General features: G+C 49.6%; 1 protein-coding gene across 3 annotated transcripts in view; it reads left to right on the top strand.

Moving 5' to 3' along the window:
- plxna1a (plexin A1a) overlaps nt 1-20000 on the top strand; it is a 162012-nt gene that overhangs the window by 63368 nt on the left and 78644 nt on the right. For all 3 annotated transcript variants that reach the window (XM_076275564.1, XM_076275563.1, XM_076275565.1), the window contains exon 4: nt 13950-14081. In XM_076275564.1, coding sequence (XP_076131679.1) covers nt 13950-14081 — 132 coding nt within the window. The remainder of the gene's footprint in view (nt 1-13949; nt 14082-20000) is intronic.

Genomic DNA, 20000 nt, shown 5'->3' with positions numbered 1-20000 from the left:
AATGCAGCAATGGCATGAATGGTTGTGTCTCTCTATTTCCTTGGTACCTCTTTCTCTCTCTTTTCCATTAATGTTTTTTTCTCTCCCATTCTCTCTTGCTCACTCGCTTTTTCTCTCTTTCTTTGTGGTAGTTTGTATTGCTGGTTCTCTTTGGTTTTCAGAAGGAGTCACGGGTATTAAAGTATGTAAACATTGGCCTTGGTTGAGAATACAGGGGTTTCTGAGTTTCCATCTGTTTCTCTGATTTACTGCTGAGTTAACTTTGCACAATGTCCAACCACAAGCCTCATTTTTTGAAATGGATTAAACATCATTTCTGAATAAAATCACCTCTGCCTACGTAGGAATATCTTTGCCATTTTGTGTAAAGCCACATATCCAGTATGTCTGAGATACAGAGAGTGGCCTCAAGCTTGTTTCCCAAGTCCAGCAGAGATACAGTCAGCGACATGTGCCTGCACGTGGAGGTGCATTATGGGATGGCAGACTGGCATAGTGGCACTACCTGCCATCCCTTGACAGAACTGCAGATGACAACAGGAGTGTGGCATTGTGTAATTGCATATGGCTGCTTTAAATGGCAATTTGAAGCTCCAGTGGCTCTATAATTAGAGGCGGTGGTCCCACGGGAGCCGGCTTATCGTTTCCTTTGTAATTACACATATGAATACAGTGTGCAAGGAGTAACATGCTTTCTTTATCTCTCTCTTGCTCTCTCGCTTTCTCTCTCTTCCTCACTCTTTCTCTCTGCCTCCCTGTCTTTTTCATATCTCTACTTTTTGCATTCCAGCTCTTGCCTCACAGACTCATTCTCTGGCCAAGGTTAGGCAGCGAGGAATCAGCCATATGCAAACATGTGGAGTGTATAATCCCCTGGGCACTGACACGCCATGCTTGAAGCTGTACTGTATATATGTGCTAACAAGAGAACAGCACTGTTACAAAGAGCAAGTTTATAAGGTTGGTAGTTATGATCTAATTGATAGCTTTGTCTCTGGGTCTCCTTCATAAAACACTCACACACACCTCACTGGTTCTTAATTCAGGTCAGGGCAGCGTTTATGTGCAGGGAGGCTTCAGGATCAGTCTGCTGACCTGAGTCTTCTGGCCTCCTCGTGTGCAGGGAGTGGGCACTTACCTGCATGAAGGACCACAGCCTCCTCAGCACCCCGCCCCCCCCCCTTGGGGCTGATATACCGGACGTGTCCTTCGGCCGATAGATCATTCCATTGTTCTCCCCCTCTTTACCGACACCTTGTTTGAAAAACATTTTTCCTCTCCTGCGACTCCTGGCATTACTCATTCCTGACGTCTTTTGGCATTCAGGAGGGCTTTCTGGCTGTGGCAGTGGGTTAATGATTTAGTGTCCAATGTAATATAGAACAAAGACCTGGAGAAGAGAGAGAGTAAAATATAGATAGAGGGGGCAAAGACAGGGAAACGAGTGGAGAGAAGCAATAGGTGTTTTCTGAGAACATGTGGATTAAAAGCCATAATGTTGATGGATTGTTTTAATTTGCTGGCCTGTGACCACAAGTGGAGGTGTGCTCAGTGCTGCTGCTGCTGCTTGGCCCGACGCCCTCTGCTGGAGGCAGTGGTCCCTGCAGCCCAGCATCACTGATTTCCCGCAGTGGAGAGGTCGAAGCCGTGGAGCGCAACCAGTGAGCTGTGTGTCATTCCTTTGGTCAGATGTAGCCACAGAGCAGGAATTTGCTGTTGACAAAGTCACTTCAGAAGGGCTTGATTATTAATTTGCTTTTGGGATGGATTGGAACTGTCTCTCAATAATGTGAGGAACCATAGACTGCATAGTTTCTGTAAAGCAGCCACAATGAAATGAAGTCACCAAGACAGTGTCTCATGAAATAAAAATTGTCTCTCGTCATTGTCTTGTCTCTCTGGTCATTTGTAATGGTGTTCAAAAGCTTCTGTGTTCAAACTTTCTCACAGAATGTGTAGTGGAGGTTGTGATGGTCATTAACATGAACCCTTCCTCCATCTTCACCCTTTCTCTCTCTCTCTCTCTCTCTCTCTCTCTCTCTCTCTCTCTCTCTCTCTCTCTCTTCCCCTCACCGCACCACCCACTCTCCACCCCCGCTCTCTGGCCTTAAGCTGGCCATCAGGCGATGGTCAGCGGGACACAAAGCGTGGATGTGGTGAGCTAATCATTTGGCGGTCCGCGCCGACCTCTCCCCTACGCCTCTGCACCCGACGATTAGCGCGCCGCTCCATTAGTGACCCTTTGTCTCTCGCCACCGCTCAAAGTGGCCGCTGCTCTCGGCCGTGGTTAGCGGAGAATGTGGACTAGCCGTGCCGAGGTTGGCCGAGTCGTCAGAAAGCCCCCACTGTGCGGTCGGGCGTCGGGGGCCGGAATCCACAGAATGTAGAGGCAGGGGGTCCCTGGGCCAAGACCTGCAATTAGGGCGTAGCAGATGGCCCCGAGTGATGCCTTACCAAGATGACGCGAAACCAACTCTCTTTGAAGGGAATAATGGATCGGTGTGATTTGACTTGATGCCGGGGTTGTCAGCAAAGAAGCTTTTACCAATGCCCTTTTTCCCTTTGATTGAGCCGAATGAGTAGCTGGCAGACAGTAAAAAGCTCCCTGTCTAGGCAGAACACAATAGAGTTGGGTGCGATGTGTTTTTCACAATTGTCCTGCCAGCAGAATTAGTTTCCATTCAATTATGTGAAGATGCTCGCTTGAATGTGCCTGGTGCTGTGGACCATTTTGAAGCATCTTTTGAAGGTTTGCTTTCCTATCTTGCCCACCAAACAGAAGTGCTATTTGAAAGCAAATGCCTAGCAATGTAATCCGGATCTGACAGTCAGCGAGATAGGAGCCCAACTGAATGGTACACATTTGTATAGACATTGTGGAAAGGTATGCTATTGAAATATATATGATATGCAGATCCTATACAGCTGCAGTGAGTGTGGGTTATTTGGAATGAAATATGAGTATGATCCTTGCAGCCCAACGTGAAGTCCACATATCACTTATTCAGTAATATTTTATGTCAGCAGTGTTTTTTCCTCCCTGAAGCTAGGTGCAAAGGAAGCACTTCCTCACTGCTCTTCAAGGCTCTTATCCCAAAGCAGACAAAGTACACACACACACACACACACACACACACACACACACACAGAGAGAGAGAGAGAGCCAGGCTACTTGCGCTTCTTCCACAGATGTTGAGAGGGAATGTGCTCGGCTGGAAAGACACATCTTTCATTCATTTTGTGCTGACAGGAATTCTCTGTGTACTCACCGTGGCTCCTCTCCTGTCTACTCCCCTCTCAACCCCCCCCCCCCCCCCTCCACCCCCCCTCCTCTCAACCCCCCCCCCCCTCTCACCCCCCCCCCCCCTCCCCCCCCCCCCTCTCGCCCCCTCCTCTCGCCCCCACTCTCCCCTCTCTGGGAAGGGAACCCAGGAGCTCCGATTCATTATCATAGCCTCATCTGTTTTTATGTCTTTGTGCGTGTGTGCGACTCTACGTGTGTATGTTTGTCTGTGTGTGTGTGAGAGAGAGAGAGAGAGAGAGAGAGAGAGGGGAAGGGAAGGAGAGAGAAAACTTTTTGCAGGGAAACTAGGTCGTATGATGATGAGCGGAGTCGAGCACGTCTGCTTCACCGGCGCTTGGTTTACACTTCCTGTTACTTTGTGTGTGATAAACGCGGCGGCGTTTGTGTAGGACCGCACTGCACTGCATGCACATGCATATGCACACTCAGGGCTTGTTTGGGGTAGAAGCCCTTGTGCACATGTGGGTCGCATTCATTGGTGACGCACAAAGATTTTGTGTGTGTGTGTGTGTGTGTGTGTTTGAATGCAGAATTCAGTATTGTTGTCTGAATGTATTTGTATGCAGACGCAATACGTTTGCTATCCTGTCTGTAATGTGTGTGTGTGTGTGTGTGTGTGTGTGTGTGTGTGTGTGTGTGTGTGTGTGTGTGTGTGTGCGGGGTACGTAAGTGTGTGTGTGTGTGTGTGTGTGTGTGTGTGTGTGTGTGTGTGTGCGGGGTACGTAAGTGTGTGTGTGCGTGTGTGTGTGCGGGGTACGTAAGTGTGTGTGTGTGTGTATCCTTGCTGTTGGGTGCAGGGGGTGTGAGAGGTGATGGCATGCGAGAGCATGGGCTGGGTGTTCCGGGCTGATAAGTCGGTGGCCTTTCAAGCGTGGCGGCCTCTCTGTGAGCCTCGCCGGCGGCCGCTCCTCCACAACTGTCCCTGAATTAATCACCTAGGCAGCCAGATAAGCCAGCCGAGGAACAACAGGCCCCACGGCGCACAAAAGCTTTAGGGGGGTGGGTTGGGGTGGGGGATTTATTATACATTCAATGGAAGTAGCGCACTCTTTTGAACCCCCCCCCCCCCACACACACACACACACACACACACACACACACACACACACACACACACCGTCTTCACAACCCCCTCACACACACTCATCTTCTATTCCTCTCTTTCATGTCCTCATTTGTGACAGGGTGTGATCACGTCTGATGCTCCCCTCTTTCATCTGGGCTTCACTCGGCCACTTCCTGTGCACTCAGGCCCTGCTCGGCGCTTTCCTCTGTTTCATTTGTGTCTGTGTGGGGGGTCGAGGGTCATGTTTACAGCTGCACTTAACAGGGCCTCAGTCAACAGCCAGGTCCTGACCGCTCTATCTCAACGTCAACACGGTGCCGTCCGAACACACCGCCGTGATGGAGTGTCTGTCATGACGAGCCGGCGCCTCTCGTTTACGGGCAGGCCGAGCGGGAGATGGACTGCACGTGCTCGTCGTCCTTCTTCTGTCCATCTTGAGACGTTTATTCTCCCCCAACACACCAGTTGGAGGCTGGCTCTTAACTGGCAAAAGTACACAGACAGGGACAACGGTGTCAGTTAAAACCAGTCAAGCAAGCTGCCATCCCAACGGATGTGTCCCTCTCACTGCCTGAATGGAATAAGAGGTGGAGCTGGTGGATGCTTCTTTCTTTGTCCAACCACATGCCCCTTTGAGACGGCTGGCCACTAGAACACCAATCAGAGGCCAAGATGTGAGGGGCTCTGTCTGGCGCAGACGTCTCTGATGGCTGCTTGTTTTAATGTGTCCTCATTAATGCCTCATCACTGGTCATTTTGCCCAATTGTGGCGCCTTTATGTATGCACACACACACACATGCAAGTGTGCACATGCACACACACACACACACACACACACTCACACTCACACTCACACTCACACTCACACTCACACTCACACACAAAACACATACACCCACACGCACAATTCTTAGGAGTCTTTTGTCTCCTTTTTTCCCTCTTTACTACAGATGGACTCCATAAAAGCCTCCATTTACTTCAGCTCAGGAAGCCACAGCATTGCCGTTCCTTAAATGTCAATTGATTCATACTTTTAAGTCTAAATGGGGGCTACGCTATCCAAATCATTTTAGTGTATGTTAACGTCAATGCCTGTCTGTGGTTGCTATTGATTTTAGCTTTGTCAAATCCTTTGCCTTGTATGATTCATGCTCGCCTCACAAGGGGTGAAGTGACACCTCTCTCTCCGAATGGGAATTATCCCAGAAGTCCATTAAAAAAAGGGAATTTGAACGTAGTCTGTATGTCAACATAATGCTAAATTGTTGCTTGGTCAACCATAAAACTCTGTTGTACATCTGCTTTCACCAGGGCTTTTGCAGATATTGTGGTGCCTCCAGTTTATACGGTTTCAGACCCAAATGCTTAAATGAAAGCTCTCAGCGGTTCTCGGCTGTTTTTGTCTGTTGTGTAGATCTTGGCTAGTAATTGCCTTCCCGCTCTGCTGTGTTTCCTGCATAGCTCAGTGGGCCATATTGCATCATCAGTGTGCCGCTGGGCGGCGGGGTGACTGCCCTCCGTCGTGACTGCGGCTTCAGTGGGATTATTATGAGCGGAGCCGATCGTCTCCCCCTTCGGCCCCTCCGCTCTCCCAGCTGCTCCCGCGCGTGTTATGATGGCTCCTAATGGCACCTCTCCACAGGGAGCGCACTCAGGTGACTCCGCGCCCGCCGTCAGGATGCAGACGAGGGCCCGTGTCCAAACGCGTGTCGGGATGTTGTCGTCGTCACCTAATTGGCCTTTGGGAGCTCCGTGGCGTTGCGGTCGCTCCTGGCTCCTGTGTTCACCACTGTGCCCGTGGGGGCCACTCGTTTGTGGCGTGTTGCTTTAGCGCAGGTGTTTGAGTGGCATATGCACTTTAGAGCAGAGAGGGGGGAAAGTTACATCTGAAGAGATGCCAGTCCTCCTGTCAGTAACCAAGGAAATTACATAATTAGAGGCTGTTTTTTTTTTTTTGTCCGCGGCAGAAGTGAAAGGGCCAAAGTCACCATCCACTCATCAATCAAGAGGGTTGGACAAGATGGAAATGTTAAACAGCAGCCAGCTGAAGAGAGAGTTTGTTTCCTGTCTCCTTGGCTTCTGTAGTAGCCTGAGAGGCGTAAAAGAGCCATGCTCTGTTTGCAGAGCTGACCTATATTCTCCCACATACAGCCACCCCGAGCCGCGTGTGCAGTAGTACTCTCCCACAGATGGGCATCTGTTCTGGGTTTGCTTTCATGTGGCCGCGTGAGGAATAGTCCATTTTCTCAAAAGGATAGGGAGTATGACGACGGATGCCGAGAATGCAGCAAAATGACCCCCGTCATGTAAGAAGACCATGATCCCTGTCTCATTGATTGACCTGTTGGAAGTACAGTTCTTTCACCTGAGAGTGTAATTATGAGTGACATTATGAGAGTATAATTATGAGCAAACTACATTGCTGCTATTGCTAACCATGGCAGGTCCTCATACTTAGCTTTGTTGGCTAGATCTCCTCGTTAGTGTTCTCTGTTGCTATCTTCAGATGATGACGTGAGAGGGTCGCGTGCCCACTCACTACCACTGTGCTGCCACTGACAAATGGGCGAGGGCTTAGGAGTCACTTTCTTATTCTCTTCAGGCCATCCGCCATTTTTTCAACTAGTTTCAGCAGGACAGTCGGTCCCGCTTGACTGCTGGTGTGTGTCTGGAGCGTCAGAGGACATGGAGGAGGCTGGAGAGAGGAGAGAGACAATAGAAATGAAATGCCTTGCAATGCTTCAAGGACCCTACAGACCCCTGAGCCAAATCAGATATTGCTCGGAGGTGAAATGTAGCGGCAAGGAGAGAGGGATAGAGAGGGAGAGAGGGGGAAAAGAGAAAAAGAGAGAGAGAGGGAGAGAGAGAGAGCAATAGGGAACAGGCATCATCTACAGTAAGAGTTGTCATAATAAAACGCTCGTGGCTGGGGTTTTGAAAACAAGAACTTCAGGGCAGGTATCTTGAGACCTCTGAGTCTCTCCGTTGGCCCTCTCTTTTCCTTTACTGGTTCATCGGCCAGTCTGTCCCTGCTGTCTTTTTTCCCCTGGCCTCTTGGGGCATACTTATTTCCACAGTAACCTTATCTAGGCCAAGGAGCAATGCTTTGCAACAGTATTAACCTTTTCCACAACACAGCGCTTTGAGAAACAAGCCTTTTGCATGAAAGAGGGGGGGGGGGGGGGGGAATCAGCTGCTGCCAGAATTACCAATTTGTCCCACTAAGACATGCAGAGAGGAGGCAATGGAACCTTCAAGAAGTGTTTAGCCTTGTTGGGCTCAAAGGTAGTGAGATTGATATGGTGATTTAGGCTAGGCAGAGGTCAGGCGGTGTGCTGATGACCTTGCAGCAGGACGGCAGCACAGGCTGTGGAGGTCCCAGCTGGCCAGGGTGGGCTGTAATCACAGATTTCACGACTCCCTCGATTACCTCCTCTCCTGCACGTGCCCTCATCCCTCACCCAATAAAGAAGATGCTCCACCTGCTTTGTGCTGCCGCCACGCGGCTCCACTGGAGATCAGCCAATAAAGAAGATGCTCCACCTGCTTTGTGCTGCAGCCACGCGGCTCCACTGATCAGCTCTTTGTTGGTAAGGTGAAAGGAAGGCCTCTTGAAGAGACAGAATGCCTGATGACTCTACTTGCTCTTCATGGCGATGACCCTCACCACCTTAGCTGAACCCCTTTCCATATTTAAGGCAAAGGTCCCTCCACCAGGGCCTGAGCTTTGTCCCTCTAGGAGCCCCTAAATCTCCCCTCAGCTCCGAGCGCGGCTCTCCCTGGGGAGCTGACTTGGCCTGGGCAGCGATGGCAGAGCTCAACAGTGGCCCCAGCATCGGCTCCAGCAGCAGCAGCAGTGCGTGTCCCCTCCGTCTCATTAATTAGCCAGCGCTTGTGCTCAATCAGATGCAGATCTCCACTTCAATGGGTCACATATCAAAGGCAGGAATCTGTTGGCTGGTTTATTATTCACGGAGAGACCTAGTTATGTCAAGAGCGCCGGGGAGTGCTGGTTGTAGCAGCGGTGGGGGTTGACTGGCGCGGGGAGAATCTCCACCCGCAGAGGGCCTGAAAGATTAAAAAGGGTGGAGGCTGAGACATCCCTGGCGCTCCCTGGAGACCGGCGCTTGTCTCTTTCTCTCTGCGTTGTGGCTCGGGTGTTCGCTGCGCTCCGGTGTGCTTTTCTGGGTGAACAGATGCGACACTAATACGAGGAAGCGCGGAGGGGAGGAGGGTCGGGTTATTCATAGTCTTCACTCGCACAAAGGCAAACCTTCCTCTCCTCCTCTCCGCTCACGTTAAGGACGCTGCTCACCGGGCCCCTCATGCAGGACACCATGCGTCCACAACGCCGCCACGGAGACCCGTCAGAGCCCGTCTGTCCACGCCAGTTTTTTATTTTTTTATTTTTTTATTTCTGACTTCCTGTGGTGCGGCCACTGGTGCAGCGAGCGCACGATGATTAATTTCACTGAGTAATCTATCTCGCTGATCTCGCTCAATGAGTTTGTGTGTACAAGGGTCTTTTTTTCTTCTCAGTCATTCTTTTTTTTTTTTTTTTCCTGAGCAAGGTACAGACTGTGAAGTCAGCAGGACTTGCCGGATACTTTGGATGCCCTCCAGGAAGGGTTGCTCTTGTCGGCTGGAGACACTCTGCCTCAGCCTGGCTTCAATGGGATGGTGTTACAGTACCCCCCATCACCACCCTCAGGGGTGTACAGTCCTCCTACTGTACACCCCTAGGCTTGGCAAGCGTTTATCAGAGGAAATGAGGCTGAAGGAGCACTGACTGATATAAGCTGAAATAATAAAACTGATAGATAGATAGATAGATAGATAAAAATAAAACTGATAGATAGATAGATAGATAGATAGATACTTTATTGATCCCCAGGGAATATTCAGGGTCTCAGTAGCATACAGACAACACACACACATTCACTAACAGCAGAAAAAGTAATTAAAAGTGTATAATATAAAAACACAAATAAGCAATAAGGACAGTAGAAGATAAAGAATATACTAAAATACAAATTATACTAACTAACACTTAATCTAAATCAATTCTAAAAACAGTATCCATATAGTGGTGATTAATCAATCAAGAGGCGCTTGCAATGACTGAGGCAGGGACTGAGCCTGTGACCATAATCTCGAGGAAATACATTCTTGGAGAGATCCTCCCAGAAGGGAATCTTTCTCTTGTAGGTGTATCAGGCTGCAACAATTAATTTTATTTAAAAAAAAATAACAAAAGAATATTGACTATTAGATTAATCGTCAACTATTTTGGTAATCGTTAATCAATTTGTACAATTTTTTTAAGGAACAGCCTCAAGCAGTGTCAACATTCTCTGTTGATTGATAAAATAGTCAATAGCTTAATCAGCTATCAAAATAATTGCTGTAGCCCTGTAGTTGTGTATTCCGTTTGTACAAGGTGCATTTCCATAGACACATTAACATATGTATTATCCTTGCAGAGACACAAAGGCAGCACAATATTGAATGGCCAGTGTGTGGTCTCAGAGTATTGATCAAGCTTAAGCATTTCCATGTTAACACATGGAATGTCTGAAAACAGCCTCATAGTATGCATGTTATCCTTGGCCCTTGGGGGTCCTAATGAAATTGGTTTTTGTCTCATCTGGAAAGTGCCCCCCATTTTATTCAATTAGCCAAATGCCTGCTGTACTGATCTAAGCCAAGACCGAATAGATTTTCACCAACTGGGTTCCAGTTGGTGGCTATCGTGTTTGGCCAGACTGGAGTTCCCTGATAAAGCAGCTGTCAGTCGCCTGTCAAAATCTGTGCAGGTATTTCCACAGAGGATTCTGGTCCTTCAGTGGCAAGCCGTCTTATAAAATTAAACAAATTCATCTTATTAGTCTGCGAGTCCGGCGATTTGATTGCGGACGATTGGATCTGGCTCATTACTGGTGTGGAGCATGGTGCCGGCCACAGGGTTGGGACCTCGTTTGAACTCTGAGTGACCTTAATTAAAGATCCGCCTGAAACCTTGAGGTTAGGGGACAAGCTGTAGCTTAATTTATGGTTTGCTGCTCTTGATTTCATGGTCTCATGGTCTCCTCAGATGCAGGGAAAGCAATATATGTGCACTGTTTGGGTTGAATCTGGAAAGCTTAGTGGACAACGCCTTCGGCATTTAACCTTTTAATTTATATACTCTAAATGTATGTGAAAATGGACCAAGTGCTGACACTGTATCGCATCCTATCTACTACCTTGCGCTACTTGGCTATGTCTATACTGCAGCCAAACCCAATGCTGAGTTTACACCCTTTATGCTTTGCTAAATGGGATTTTCTCTCCGCCGCGGCAGCAGATGTGTTGTGATGATATTGAAGGGCAAAAGGCCACGAGACCGTGCACAGTCTGTCATGTGTGACTTGCTCTTTGGGTCCATCTTGTCGTTCCTCTCAGATTGTTTGTGAGAATTTCCCCCGGAGTGTAGCTGGCAAACAAAGCGAGCTGTTGAAGTGGAGCCCGGTGGAGTAGGGGGACGTGACCCTTCCATGTGATTGAGCGCAAGTGACATGGTATCTACTTTGGGGACAACAGCAATAAAGCTGAACTCGCTCCACTGCGCTGGGATGTAAAAACGCTCTGCCCTGGGGGTTGGGATTGGATTTGTTTTTGTTTTGTCGTCCCTTCTACTTCATTCCAGCCGACACCTTTATGAGGCAGGACGGAGCGGACCGGGGGGCAGGCTGCGCTTTTCTTCCCCCACGTGCAAAAAAAAAGAAGAAGAAAGGGTGCGTGGGCGCCCGGCCAAGCCGCCATTGTTCAAACAATCATCAGGGCTGATCGCTTTCCTCCCGCATGGCCCTGAGTGAATGCGGCGCTGTGGTGGTGGACCCACTTTTGCCTGCCCTTGAGGAGCCTGAAATAAAATCCACAGCCCTCTATTCCCCGATATATATCTGTCCCAGCGCTGCGCACCGCGAGAGGAGACCAGGGCTAATACATCACCACTCCAGCAGGAGCGTCTAGCGTCCTGACTAATTGCTAATCGGGGGAGTCCTTCCCCAACACGGAGGAGAGGGCAGGGGTAGAGATGTCCTCTGGTGGAACATCCTGGCTAAACGAAAGCTAAACAGTATGATAGTACATAAAAAAGAAGAAAAAAAACAAACAAAAGAGGGCCCAAGGTGATGGAACCCGCGGCACATCTTCCGGATTGTTCTGGGCTCCCGCTGCTCCGCAGTGTGGCTCCCCCCCCCCCATGACTCTGTTTAAGAAAGCGCGAGGACTCAGTGGGAGGATCCTCCTGCCACGGTGGGGAATTATTTTATCCCCGTTTGGCAAGCGTACCGGAAGCGGCGAGGAAGAGGATGCTGTGTCCTTGGGTTTTTATCAGCGCCTCTTTAATGAGGCGTGTCCTGGAGGGAACATCATTGAGCTGGAGAATGGCTTGGGACAGGGAGAGATGGGGGGGGGGGGGGGGGGGGGAGGAGAGAGAGAGAGAGAGAGAGAGAGAGAGAGAGAGAGAATCAACTTAGTCTAGTGGAGGGAGAAGAGAGGAAGGCGCATTCATTACTCACTTCCAGTCTCCCATGAGAATCATGTGACCCCTGACAGTGAGGATTTGGGTTATTTAACCTCTTCATTCCATTCACTCAACGTCAGTACACGCTACTGGTTAATTGGCTATGGCTTGCCTTCGCCTTCATCGAGTTATCTCATTTCCTGTGTGCAGCTGACCTCTGAACTGCCGACATGCCCTTGAGCCAAAATGGCCTCCTTTTTACAGGGCAGTAGCTGCTCCATAAACCTTAAAAAACACATCTGCGATGAATGAAGACATCTCCAGGCCTGCTGCATAGCATCATCAAGCACAAGTGTAAGTGGGTCGGGTGGAGTCGGGGTCTCCGCATCGCTCCTCCTGTCCTCCCAGCTCCAGTTTGGGCCGTCATTAGCGCCGGGACGTTAGCAGGGAGAGGGCTTGGCTAATGTGCTCCCGTGGTGCTGCTGGTGAAGGCCCGCTGCCATTAATCAGCAGTGGGGTCTCAGGCACCTGCAGCTGAGGACATCATTAGGCCCTGAAATACCACAGCGTGCGGGGGGGCCCCGTTGCCTTGACCTCGGGGCGGCAGGCCTCCGAAAGCAGGGAGAGAGAGGGAGGCCCCCTCTGCAGGACACTTGGGCCAGGAGCTCGGACTAGCCAGGCGTCGGGCTGGGGCTCGGAGAGAGCGCACATCTGCTGTTATCAGCGGCTGCCGAGCGTTTGGACTATTTGTTTTTCGGGCCTTTTTTTTCTCGGGCTCGTGGCTTCGTCGGGCCCCCGAACGCAGCGGATCTGTCCGCTCAGGCGTCGGTGCTAAATGGCTGTATTAGCTAGGCAGACCCCAGAGCACTCGTGTGGCAGTGACCGCTGAGCCACTGCTGGGAGGGAATGGAGCGTGGAGACACGCTAGCACTCTTAAAGGGAAAATAATAATGGAGTCAAGCAGACTGCTGCGGCTCAGTGTGGGAGAGTGTGTGTGCATGCTAGAGAGGGAATAGTGCTGTGAATGTGGACCTGTTTGTGTGAGAATGTGGTGTGTGTTTGTGTGTGTGTGTGTGTGTGTGTTTGTGTTTATGTGTGTGTGTGTGTGTGTGTGTGTGTGTGTGTGTGTGTTTGTGTTTATGTGTGTGTTTATGTGTGTGTGTGTGTGTGTGTGTGTGTGTGTGTGTGTGTTTGTGTTTATGTGTGTGTTTATGTGTGTGTGTGTGTGTGTGTGTGTGTGTGTGTGTGTGTGTGTGTGTGCTCGCATGTCATCCCCTTCCTCCCTCCTTTCTACTCCCTGCTACCTCCTCAATCAACCACACTTTGACTAGCACTAACACTTCTGCATTCTCATCCTCTGGTAGTAGTATTCATATTGTGTGTGTGTGTACGTACTGTATCTAAAAGAGAGAAACGGTATACTGGATGAAACAGGATACTGGATGTTGATATGAGAAACAGTATACTGGATGTTGATATGAAAAACAGGATACTGGATGTTGATATGAGAAACAGGATACTGGATGTTGATATGAGAAACAGTATACTGGATGTTGATATGAGAAACAGGATACTGGATGTTGATATGAGAAACAGTATACTAGATGTTGATATGAACAGAGCTAAGAAGAGAAGTGTGTGTTGCCGTGCCTGTGTGTGTTTGCGGTGCCTGTGTGTGTTTGCGGTGCCTGTCTCTGTGTGTGGTAGGCTGTATGTGCATTCCTGTTTGATCACTACCTTCTCCTGAGATTGAGGTGGAATGCGTGTGCCAGTAAAGTTGTCAGCCAATATAGGAGAGACGCTGAGATTTACGGGGCATTAGATTTTATTTTACACACGTAGGTTATGATGCAGGGGGCTTCACCCTGCTCTGTCATCTAGACAGACAGATCAGGAATGATTTCCCATTCATCTTCTACACCTTCCCCCTCTCTCTCCCTCTCTCCCTCCCTCCCTCTTCCCCTCATCCTTCCCTCCTAGAGAGCTGCGTTTTGGCGTTTCCCCCCTCTCGCCTGCTCCCCTGGTGAGACGTGCCTGCTGACCCTCTGTGTCTCTCTTTGTTCCGCAGATCCTGGTGAACTCGGTCAACCAGCCGGCGCTGCTGTACGAGAACATGGCGGTGAGCGAGGGGAGCCCCATCCTGAGAGAGCTGCTCTTCAGCCCCAGCCACCAGCACCTCTACGTGCTCACGGGCAAGGAGGTAAGACGGCGCCCGGCATCAGAGCGCGGCGCGATTCCGCACGCACGCACGCAAAGACGGATCGCGTTCATGCTAAAAGCACACAGTGTACAGTACGCAAACGCGCTTCTCTCTAAAAGAGAACAAGAGAGCGAAGAAAACTTAAAGAGGGAGAAAAGTGAGAGAGCAGACGGAGTGAGAGAAACTGCATGTCAACTTTGATCAGACTCTCAGCAGGACTGCTTGCATGTCTTTGTTGTCATCAACACCCACGATCCCTCCAACCACCCACTTAAATCTCCTCTCCCTCCGCCCCTGCTGTCGGCACATGTGCACACTCTTCTCTTCTCTTTCGCTCTTTCTCTCTGTGTGTCTTTTTCTGTCTCTCTCTTCTCCTCTTGTCTCTGTTTCTCGCTCTTCCCCCCCCCCCACTCTGGCAGCACCCCACTTTGCGGAGACCAGGGAGGGGCTCGATATGATCCTCACTGATGGAAAAAAAAAGGGGGCCACTCAAATCACCCGCAGGCAGAGGGGGGGAATACTCTCATTCCCTTTTCTCCCTCTCCATTTCTGCTGCCTCTCTCCCTCCTTCCTTCCAGCCTCCGTTGCCCCTCATCCCCTCCCACAGCCCTGTCTCTTTTTTGAGCCTCTAATTGGAGAGCCAACACTTGAGCTCTCATTAAAGGACATTTCTGTCATCATTAGAGGTGCGTCTGAAGTGTGTCGATGGAGCGAGAGCAGCTTTTTTTTTATCTTCTTTCAGGAAGAGGTTGTAATCAGTTTTTTTTTTTTTTTGTCCTGTGAGGACAAAAGGCCGTACATGGGGGCTTTTTTTACGGCGAGGCGAATGCCTCCGCCGCTGCTCCCCTGTTATTTTACACGTGCTACATCGGTCAGCTAACACGTTTGCTGCCAGCGGTCAGCAGCGTCAGGCTGTCTCTGGCCAAAGACCAGCAGAGTCTCGCCGTGTGGAGTGTGTTGCACATCAACCAATTAATCATCCAGACCAGCTGAGAACACCAGCGCGTTGGTACGGAGCAAGTCCACGTTCAGTCCGCTCTAAGCATGTTCTAAGATTGCAGAGGATCAGTGCCCCTTCATTAACCGCTGCACCTGCATCAACTCTCCTGCTGTCCCTGAGTGGGCATCTCTGCCAGGCCACAGACCTGAGAACGGTGCCACTGACCACTCCGGCGCTCTCTGGCTTTTCTGCTTGGCATTGTGTGAGGAGCCGAGATGTGATTGGTGGGAGGGCAGGTGGGGATGATGAGTGTCGGCGCGGCAACCAGACGCCGGACCCTGGCATCAAGGGTAGAGCCGGCTGTCGTCCCTGACAACTGGCGAAAGTGATGACTGAATATCAATAGCCCTTTTCCATCAGATGATTTCAGTGCGGCGGGGAGCATCCAACCGTGACGGCCTCTGCCCCAATCATGCACACACACACACACACACACACACACACACACACACACACACACTTTCCTCAGGGGAAAATCAGCCTGTGCTGTTTAACCTCCACATCAGAGAGAGAGAGAGAGGGAGAGGGAGGGAGGGAGAAACACAAAATGTGTGTCTCATTTTTTTGGCAGTAACTCCAAAGTGTCAAACTTACCTTTGTATGCACTGCAGTCTGCACCATGTTTGTGAGAGTGTTTGTGTGAGCCAGACATACAAATGAAGCTCCGATAGATAGAGTTTTGACTTTGAGAATAGTTGCTGTGTGTTTTGCTGTTGTACCCTCATTGGGGATATCTCAAGATAAGCTCTGTGACATTTATTAGTGGTCAGCCGATCAGCAGTGGCAGTCTTGCATGAAAACACTACACTTGATAAATGTGCCTTTTCTCTCTGCATAGACCTCCCCTAGTCCATCTATGTCAGCTTAATCACTCCCCCACTCGTCTCAACACATCCAATTATGAAGGCTGTTACACACAGGAAACTGGTGTGCTGTGGAATCAGTGATTTGGAAAATCTCTGTCTGAAAACCAAAGCACATCAAAGGAAGATCATCACTTACTCTAGATGTAATGTGTCACCAACCAAACATTAGCAGCATGTGGTTCTGACCCCTCCGTATAACCAGCCATATATTCTTAGGCTGTTAACAAAAAGCCTGGACAGAAGTCACTGTCGCTGTTCCCAGCACCATCATTGCCCCTGCTGCTTGGCTGATTTGTTTGGTCGGGAACTGGTCTTAATTGGTTCCTTTCTGCACTCACATAAAGGCTTTGCAGGGCCCCTTTGTGTTGAGCCAAGTGCTGCAAGATCAGTAGCTGTAGTTTGTGCTGCCTGCCTGTGTTCCACATCTGTGACCCAAATGGCACGGCCCATATCTAGCCCCTAATCTTAACCTGTGCGCAGCGAGAGGTGGCTCTAGTGCACGTCCGCTCGGACTCGTCCTCTCCGCCTCCCTGGGTGCGCTGCGTCGCGGGGCGGGAAAAAAAGCCTCGAGGACGGACATGCGGTGTGAAGTCGGGTTACGGTCGCTATTCTTTGCCATCGTCTCGTCCTCGGCTTTGCTCTCTCTCATGCTCTCGCCGAAGCCAAGCCGCACGCAATTTCCCAGCGATTAGAGATAATCATCTTTAATGTGTCGAAATCTTTAAGGAAAAGATGCTCGGTAATTGATACAAATGGGTTCCATTTGACTGGCCCTGACATTGGAAATGTGTGGAGTGGGAAAGAGGAGGCGTGAGTAAAGGTATCCTTGGCCCTAACCATGTGTGCGTCACATATCATTATGTCCACAGAATGGACCAGCACCTACTTATCGACAAAAACGGCTCTAAAATTCTCCTTGGTAGACTTCAAATGTTATATTTAAGTGCTCTTTATAAATGGTCCAAAGCCGTTCATAGGCAAATTTGCCTGTCCATACGGACATACACACAGAGAGACAGACAGACATGTACAGACACACACACACACACACACACACACACACACACACACACACACCTGCACAGACACCTGCACACACACACACACACACACACACACCTGCACACACACACACACACACACACACACACAGGCACAATACAACACACACATATACTCAGTGAAGCACACGCACACAAACTCTCTCTCTCACACACAGAAAACACACACACACACACACACACACACACACACAATACAACACAGACAGCATAATGCACACACACATACACTCAGTGGAGCACACACACACACACACTCGCACACACTCAATACAACACACACAGCATAATGCACACACACATACACTCAGTGAAGCACGCACACACACACACACACACATGCACACACACTCAATACAACACACACAGCATAATGCACACACACATACACTCAGTGGAGCACATACACAAACACACACGCACAGTCAGCGAAGCACATACACATATTCATCTCCCTGAGGGCTATGAGAGCTATTGTTATGTAGATGGGAGGCATGTTGGTGTGGTCACTGAGGCAGGGAGAGCGAGCGTGGGGGGAAGCAGGCCGGGCGAGAGGGAGAGGGAGCGCGTGGGAGATTAGATCCCCCAGTCCTGTGTGGTGGGGGGTCGATGCTGTAGGGCTGGATGTCACCTGGGACCCAGGCCTCTATTAACAAGTCTCATGTATGCATCCTCCACTGCCGCCTCCCCCACCACAGGCACAGGGATCACATCTCCCTCTTACCACTCTCATCAGCACCGCTTCCCCCAGTAGTTAATTCACACACACACACTCACAGACACACACACACACACACAGCTACAGCTACAGCTACACACACAGACACACACACACACACACACACACACACACACACAGACAGAGTGACACATACACACACACACACACACACACACACACACACACACACACACACACAGACACATAGTGGGACACCCCAGGGGGAGCTGGTTGAGAGTGAGAGTGCCGCAGGGCAAGGTTGGCTTTGCTTGGGCTGCTCATTAGCCTCTCTGTTGGGGGGTGGGTCATCTCTGCCTTAGCGCCCCCCCCCCCCCCCCCCCCCCCCCCCCCACACACACACACACCTCCACACCAGCAGGTCTCAACAACCCCCACCCCCCTCATTAACATCATTGGCCTCTCACCAGACAGAGCAGAGCAGAGTGGAGTGGACTGGAGCCTTCAGCACAACAACACGGCAGGAAGGAAGTGCTGCCACCTTACCCTTCCACTGCGCTACGCTGCATTGCTAATGTGTGACATTTAGCAACAAACACGGCAGGCTTGTGCAAAATTCAGAATTGAATTGAGAATGACTCCTAAATTCCAATTCAATTGTTGAGCTTGAATTGAGGTCAAAAACAGGATCTACAGTAGAATTACAATTCAAATTTGAATTAAAGGATACAGAATTTAAATTCAATGACATTTGAAAGAAATACAAAATTTAAGGGTTGTGTTTAACAATGAAGCTTTCACAGTATATGTCAGATATGATTGTATCAAACACACAACTTATAACAGTAACCAATTACATTTCCAAAGTAACCTTCCCAACACTGAATGGATTTGAGATTCAACACATTATTTCTGTTGTGTGACTGTGGAATTGCTTTGAATTGCCATACATTTAATTCCACTTCCTGTCATTCCAATTCCAATTCCAATTCAACTTCATGTGGGGCGGAGCCGATTCAATTAAAATGCCAATCCATGACTTGAATGGAGGCCAACTCTGAAGTTCTGAATTTTGCACAAGCCTGAAACACAGATGGATAGTGTGTGTGTGTTGGTGTTGATGGGTGTGATGAATGAAGCTACCACTGCACAGCTTCAGCACAGCCCGACTGCATACACATACACACATACACACACACACACACACACACACACACACACACACACACACACACACACACACACAGACACACACACACACACACACACACACAGACACACACACACAGACACACACACACACACACACAGAGAGACAGATACGCACACACACACACACACACACAGAGACAGATACACACACACACACACGTGCGCTGGGTTCACACACTCCCACTCGTACGCACACATCACTCACTCGGTCTCCATTTTTCCTGCTGTAAATTGGAGAAGCAGCTCATGTCTGACAGATCTGCTCACCGCTGCCGAGTCGTGAGTCAGACGCCAGCGCAGAAGAGTGAGCGCCGCCACGTGCCATCCGTCCTCCCCTCTCCCTCTCCCTCTTCCTCTTCCTGACACCGAGGAAGACGAGGAAGACGAGGAGGAGGGGGAGATGCAGGCGTGAAAATGAATAGTTCAGCAGCCATTGGGTCTGTTGTTCTCCAGCCCCCCCCCCCTCTCTCTCTTTCACACACACACACACACACACACACACACTCACACACACACCTTGGCTAAGACTCCTGTTTGTCATTGGTCTTCCCTCTGGCTCCCTTGCACACACAGAATACCCCATTCCTCTCCTTTGTTCTCATTTGTCTGTAACTATTGGGGGTATCTGGGTGGGGGGGGGGTGTTGTCGTGAGTGATGTATGGTAGGTGGATCCTATCTCAGGTGTGGAACGACTTTGCTTTAGATTTCCCTTTGCTGGTTTTGGTCCATAACACACACACACAGTCATATTTCTGGGTATTCTGAAGTCGCCATCAGCATCAATCAATGACATTGATCATGCTCAACGTCTTCCCCCATAGTTAATTGCAAGTGATAATGAATTGAAAGATACATGACAGCTAGCAGTTAATGATGGGTATGACAAACTCCCAATCAACTTGATGGATTCCAAACATACACAAAGAAGTGGTATGGCTCTTGACCAGATGTAGCAGATGATCGATACGAGTGTTGATCAATCATGAGGTATTAGCACATGCATCAGTTCAAAGTAACACCTGCAAGAGAAGACGTTTGACTGAAGACTGTGGTGGAGACAGTGGGGTGTTTCCATTGATTTCTCTGATGAGTAGCATGGC

The sequence above is a fragment of the Alosa pseudoharengus genome, unplaced genomic scaffold (genome assembly GCF_046254945.1).
Source record: "Alosa pseudoharengus isolate Yale_2024_CS ecotype anadromous, Long Island Sound unplaced genomic scaffold, YU_APseudo_1.1 YU_APseudo_1.1_scf_9, whole genome shotgun sequence".
In the NCBI taxonomy this organism is placed as follows: domain Eukaryota; kingdom Metazoa; phylum Chordata; class Actinopteri; order Clupeiformes; family Clupeidae; genus Alosa; species Alosa pseudoharengus.
This window is presented reverse-complemented; position numbering and strand designations above follow the sequence as displayed.